Genomic DNA, 6,678 nt, shown 5'->3' on the forward strand with positions numbered 1-6,678 from the left:
GTGATATTGCCAATCTTGCAATCAGTAATTTTTCTCCAAATGTTTGTAAGTAATTATATTAAATAATCTGATCATCAGAAGTTATCCTTTTTTCTAGTTTAGAATGGATGGTAAATTATCCAGACACTATCAATGAGAAGAATGGATTCATCATGGATGAGCCGATAGAATGATGAAGTTCTATGAACTGTTCGGCTAACCTCATGAATTGGATCAGGTGCAAATCATAACAGATCTGAGTAATCCAAACACGAGATTGTAATGCACCTAAATCACATAGATTGGTCCATTCTTTACCAACAAAGCCAATTACGAACCTAATCAATATTTGTACTCGTCACTGGGAGATATCCAAAGAAATTTTCACTTGGTCTTTCACCAAATTGGCAGCGTATACCCACATTCGACTATGATCAAACCAACAGAATATTTCATTCTGCCACCATCAAGTTTGTCTGGAAAACGAATACAGCCACAAAATTTACACTTAACGCCTGTTTCTTGGAACCATCTTTCTAGAAAAAATACCCTCCTCGGTAGCCGCCAACCATGTTATAAACAAAATCCGACAAAATTCCAAGCCTGAGCCACACTATTACTTATAATTCGCTATCCGGGTTCTGTTTCTTCAATGGAGATTCTTCATTCTCCTCTTCACTTCTTCATCTTCATCACCTTGCTTTCAACAGCAGCAGAGCTCAGCAGATCAGCTGACACGATAACTCTGTCTCAGCCGGTCAGAGATAACGAAACTCTAGTTTCAGCGGGAGCAAAGTTTGAGCTTGGATTCTTCGGCGCTGGAAATTCATCTAATCGGTATGTGGGCATATGGTTCTACAACTTCCCGGCGAAGACCATTGTCTGGGTGGCAAATAGGGACGATCCAATCAACGGCTCATCAGGAGTTCTGCAGATTGGGACAGGAGGGAATCTAATCATCGTTGATGGAACAGGAAGAGCCGTTTGGGGGTCCATACACACAGCAAATCTGACCTCCAATAACGTGGCTGCGCGGCTTCTGGACTCTGGGAATCTAGTCCTGATAGATGAAAACAACCATGGTTCGGGGAATTTCTTGTGGCAGAGTTTCGATCATCCTTTTGACACATTACTAGCAGGGATGAAGCTAGGATGGGACCTGAGGATCGGTTTGAATCGGTACCTCACTTCCTGGAGGGATTTGGACGATCCTTCCACAGGAGACATCACATACGCAGTTGAACTGCAGGGACTGCCCCAGAAGTTCCTCCGCAGGAATGCTTCAATAATTGAACGAAGTGGGCCTTGGGATGGTAATCAGTTCAGTGGAGTGCCGATGAACCCGAATGCAATCATCAATCCCAAGTTCGTGATGACTGCTCAAGAAGTGTACTATACTTATCAACTCAACAATGATTCCACCATCACAAGGGCAGTGCTCAGCCCCTCTGGCACGCTTCATCGCTGTGTCTGGAACAATAACATGCAGTGGACAGTCATATATGAGCTGCCAAATGATTCCTGCGACGAGTATTCAAAATGTGGGCCTAACGCTGTGTGCACGATTGGTGATGCCCGGATGTGCAGCTGCCTGACCGGGTATACCCCGAAATCCCCCCAGGAATGGGCGATGCTTGTTTGGTCCAGCGGGTGCGTTAAGAAGAAGCCCTTGAATTGTCCTAAAGGAGAAGGGTTTGAGAAGCTGGAGGGTGTGAAGGTTCCTGATATGTTGGGTTACTGGGTGAACAAAAGCATGAGCCTTGACGAATGCAGGGCCAAGTGCCTGAAAAATTGCACTTGCACCGCATATGCCCAGGCGGACATTGCCGGGAAGGGTAGTGGATGTCTGCTTTGGTATGGAGATCTTATCGACATCAGAAAGCTCATCCAATCAAGCAGCAATCAGAATGTTTTCATCAGGGTCATGGCGTCTGACCTAGGTATATATTCGAAAATCAGTGAGGTTAGATTTTTGTCTCCATCTTGTCTCCCAAGCTGCTCCTGAAATTTTTCTTCCATTGTGGGTCGTAGGCAATCATAAGTGGAAATCGTGGTTGGTGGTGGCAGCAGTCGCCGCATTACTCTCTCTAGCAATTCTTTTGCTACTCTGTTTCTGGAGGAGGAGAACCGAAAAACGTCTAGGTAAAGTGACTTTCTTCCTCAGCAAATATCGACCTTGGTTAAAAATCTCTAGTACAATTATTTCACTTTCCTCAAGGCACTTTCAAACATTGTATAAGCTATTAGGCATCTTTCCTACTCAACTTTGTAAGAATGCTAGAATCAGGGCTTCATTGGTATTACTGCGGCAACAAATGGGAGGTTTATATAAATGAGAATTTAAACTAGCCAATGTATTGACTTAAGTTCATCGCTATTCAAACTTCACGAAGATCTTTTCCTAAAACAGAAAAGTGTATCGAACAATTTCAAGCTGATATACGGCAAAAGTGTCTCCCTTACACAAGTCTTCAACTATTTTTGGCAGGGAAAATATCAGAGGTGCAAGCTAGGAGTGAAGACAACTTGGAGCTGCCTATACTAGACTTGGAAGACATCACTAGAGCGACTAATAGCTTTTCGTCTCTCAATAAAATCGGAGAGGGCGGTTTTGGTCCTGTCTATAAGGTAAGGACCTTTTCGATATCACTATCTATGAATATGGACATTGGTTTTATGAATATTGGCTGGATCTATAAGAATTCACCTATCCCAATAATAAGAAAGGGAGAAGGGGTGATTCCTCACAAAGGAGGTCAGTCCATCAAATAAAAGTTAAAGAGAGTATTTATGCTCGTCAACTCTCATACGAGCTTGGTTGTGGGGGCTGGGCGGGGCGGGGACGGACTTGGATATGTACTTACCGAATTAGACATGGATATGTGATTGATTTAGCTTCATCATTTTGAATGGTTGTCTCGAATGGTGAACGTAAATATTGTAGGGTCTAACGTCCGATGGAGTTCAAATAGCTGTCAAGAGGCTGTCGCAGAACTCGAGACAGGGTTGTGACGAGTTCAAGAATGAAGTCTTGTTGATTGCAAGACTTCAACACCGAAATCTTGTCAAGCTATTGGGATGCTGTATTGACGGAGAGGAAAGGATGCTAGTATATGAATATATGCCAAATGGAAGCCTTGACTCGTTAATATTTGGTATGTTCCTAGCACCACAACTTAGTCTCAAACTGTCGTTGATTACTTTGAACTTTTCTTTTCAGATAGGATTGATCCTATTTTAAGTTAGTTCGTGGTTTTGACTGTGAATTCCTATGGTTGATTTGGGTCTCCCAAAAACACTGGTAGGTAATAGAGGAGGTAATTCTCTCGTGTGGAGATGGAGGTTTGATATCATTGTGGGTGTTGCAAGGGGACTTCTGTATTTACATCGCGACTCAAGATTGAGAATAATTCATCGGGATCTAAAAGCTAGTAATGTGTTGCTGGATAGTGAGATGAACCCAAAGATATCAGATTTTGGCATGGCCAGGGCTTTCAGAAGAGATCAACTCCTAGAAAAGACGAAACGTGTAGCTGGGACTTAGTAAGTGCCTTTCGAAGTTCTCAGCATACTAAATATTTTCCATATTTGGATTCATTATTAGTGGCTAATTTTTGCATTGACTTATGCGTTTCTGCCACAAAATGTAATGCAGTGGATACATGTCTCCAGAATATGCAATAGATGGAATTTTCTCAACTAAATCGGATGTTTTTAGCTTTGGAGTTCTAGTCCTAGAAATAATTAGCGGCAGGAGGAACAGGGAATTTCATCATCATGATCACAATTTTAACCTTCTTGGACATGTAAGCTTCTACTCCAAGCTTCCAATTCGAGTTCTGATACTACTCAAATAAAAATGCCTAAGACGCCGCAATTTTCAGGCCTGGAAATTATGGCTTCAAGGGAAGGCCATCGAACTCATAGACAGACAAATGGAGGATTCATTTCCATTATCGGAAGTTATCAGGTGCATCCAGATAGGCCTCTTGTGCGTTCAACAAAGTCCGGACCAAAGGCCGACCATGTCATCTGTGCTTCTGATGTTGGACAGCGAGAGCGCCTCATTGCCACAGCCCAAGCAACCGGGATTTTACACGGAAAGGTTTAATGATCAAATAGAGGTCGAAACAAGCGAGTTTACTATTACCATAGTCGAGGGTCGGTGAAGATCCACGAGATTTTATGCACACAAAGTTAACATGTAGTCGAGGTATGAGCTGTTCCATTGTAGATTGAGAGTCTAGTTCACGGTATATCTGCATGAAAATATGAAAAGAATTTCCGCCTTCTTTGGCAAAGTACGCGCTCTTGAGAATGCGCCTGGTGTACACTTCTCTTTCCCTGTATGTATGTAATATTGACAAATAAAAACGTGTCTCTTTCGGAAGAAAAGCACAGGTCGGACCTTTTCGAAAGTTAATGAACTGGATATTTGGAAACAGTTACCTGCTTGGTTGTTACCAATTCCAACCCAAAAGCAAAAGTTGATAGATTAGATGGATGAGTTTCCGTGTGGGCAAGAGTAGACTAAAGTTGTCCATTCTCCCTGTTGACTGAAATCGTGGGTATTGCTCTTTTTTTTTTCTTTTTTTCATTATGTGGAAAGCAAGTGCAAGTGCAAGTGCATAATAATTGTTTTGTCTTCTAAATAGAAAATCATTCTTGCTTGATCTTGGTTTCATCTTCATGCTTTGAGTACCTACCTAATCAGCAATCTCAAAAAGGACAGAAGGCAATGTCATTTGCTGAAAATAAGGAGTGAAGTATATAATCATCTAGACATTCGTTAGTTGGGAAATGGAAAATCTCTCTTCCATCGCATTTATATCGTGTTCGTTAACTCAGCAAAAACACTTCCGCTGACCTTATTCCCCACATAAGAACTTGTCGGAAAATCTCGCTTGTTTTGGACAACGAATAGCTGAAAAAGGAAAGAGTTTAGGTGAAAAGAGTAATCAGATTCAACAGAGGACAAAACCACAAAACATAGGAAATGATGCTTGCTAGAGAATACAGAATCTTCAGAAAATTGAAATGGTTTAGATTTGAAGTCGATCGATCAATGCTGTCCAAATCATCCGTCGTTGTCTTGTTTGACGCTACCACACAGGCGGGTCAATCTAGCTCTCTAAAGTATAATGTTCGGGACAGTGCCACTGTCGACGTGGCTGGAAAAAGATGGCAAGTAGGTCTATTTTATTACCAAACCAATAGAATAATTACCAAATTTCTTTATTGTAACTAAGGTTTTCATTTTGAGTTATCTGTATTCTGCCTCTAAATTAATCTTAGCTCTTTCCAATATGGCAAAACGATAGATTATTGTGAACTAAAAAAGAAAAAAGAGATGATCACTCCATTTCTCCAAAAATAGATTAGTAGGTGTGACAAATCAATAACAATTATCGCCCCCCAATCAGAATCCATAAAAGCACGGCAATAAGAGGTGATAATTTACGGTTCTCAAGCAAACTCCTTGCATGGGAACAGATCCGTATTGTCAGAGAAATTAAAATAGTTCCTTTGATTTCCCACATCTCTTTAAATTCTTGATATGTCTCTCTTGACTGTCCGTATTTTCGATTGATTATAATTGATATTATATTTATCTAGTCATTTATTATTGATTCATCATGTACTACTTTATTATGATACACAAAATTATACAGAAATTACGCAGTTCTCCCTTTTGGGTATTTCTTATCCGGTGCAGTGCTCCTGTGCCTCAATCTTTTTGTCTTTTATGGGAGATGTTATGGTTAGAGTTTATCCAAAAAGTCATACATCTATTATATAGTGCCTAATTCAGGCTTAAATCTTCAGTTGTGCTAATTTAGTCCTAAATATTTTTACAACTTGCCAATTTAACCCTTCACCTTTCAAGTATGCCAATTAGTCCTAAATATTTTGATATTTTGCTAATGTAGTCATAAACATTTAACGATATACCAATTCAACCAAAATTGACTTGAAATTGTTGACATAGACAATTTTTTTTAAAAATTTCTGACATTTTTTCGTTGTTATCTTTTGTTTTTCTTTTCCCTTCTTCCCTCCGTCGACATCACCAAGCCGGTTAATGGCCGGCAAAAGTTGTTGGCCTTAGGTAAGGCCATCGTCATTGACTGTGGGTGAAAGATACCCATGCCTAGGCTAGCGAGGGTTGCCCTTGCCTCAAGTGTAGGTCTGTGACGCCCCAAATTTTGTCTGGCTAATTAACTGGTCGTGATGAATCTTATTAGTATAAACGATTCGATCTAGTGGATGAACTTAGGACTCAAGGCAATCAAATTATGCATTATATGACTATTATATGTACCTGAGTCTTATTAAAGTGCTTAATGTACATGTATGTATACTTTCAAGTAAAATTAAGATATTTAGCCATTAAATTGAATTTTCCGCCCCTTAAAAGATACACATGAAATAAATTAGGGAAAATAGGCTAAATAGCCTAAAATTATGGCCATGATGAAGCTATTTTCCCCTTGACCACTTACTTGTCATGCAAGAGGAGTCTTGGACAAGCCAAGATCACCTCCCAATCGTTCCTTCAAGTTGACAGCCCCTCTCCCCAATTTTTTTTTTTTCCATATTTTTCCTCTTCTCTCTCTCATTTCCCTAACCTTTCTTCCCTCCACCGAACTTCTCACCCGCAAGCTTCCTCTCACCTCTCACTCTCCCCTCTCACCTTCT

General features: G+C 40.5%; 1 protein-coding gene across 1 annotated transcript; it reads left to right on the plus strand.

Annotated features, from left to right (window-relative positions):
- The first annotated feature begins 576 nt into the window (after window positions 1–576).
- LOC104445489 (G-type lectin S-receptor-like serine/threonine-protein kinase At4g27290) lies at window positions 577–4,321 on the plus strand. The gene is made up of 7 exons (XM_010059397.3): window positions 577–1,919; window positions 2,011–2,121; window positions 2,468–2,607; window positions 2,924–3,134; window positions 3,285–3,522; window positions 3,635–3,785; window positions 3,864–4,321. Exons 1-7 carry the CDS (start codon window positions 632–634, stop codon window positions 4,146–4,148), a joined length of 2,424 nt encoding a protein of 807 aa, XP_010057699.2. The 5' UTR covers window positions 577–631; the 3' UTR covers window positions 4,149–4,321.
- The last annotated feature ends 2,357 nt before the right edge of the window (window positions 4,322–6,678 follow it).

This window comes from Eucalyptus grandis, chromosome 5, assembly GCF_016545825.1.
Source record: "Eucalyptus grandis isolate ANBG69807.140 chromosome 5, ASM1654582v1, whole genome shotgun sequence".
NCBI lineage: Eukaryota > Viridiplantae > Streptophyta > Magnoliopsida > Myrtales > Myrtaceae > Eucalyptus > Eucalyptus grandis.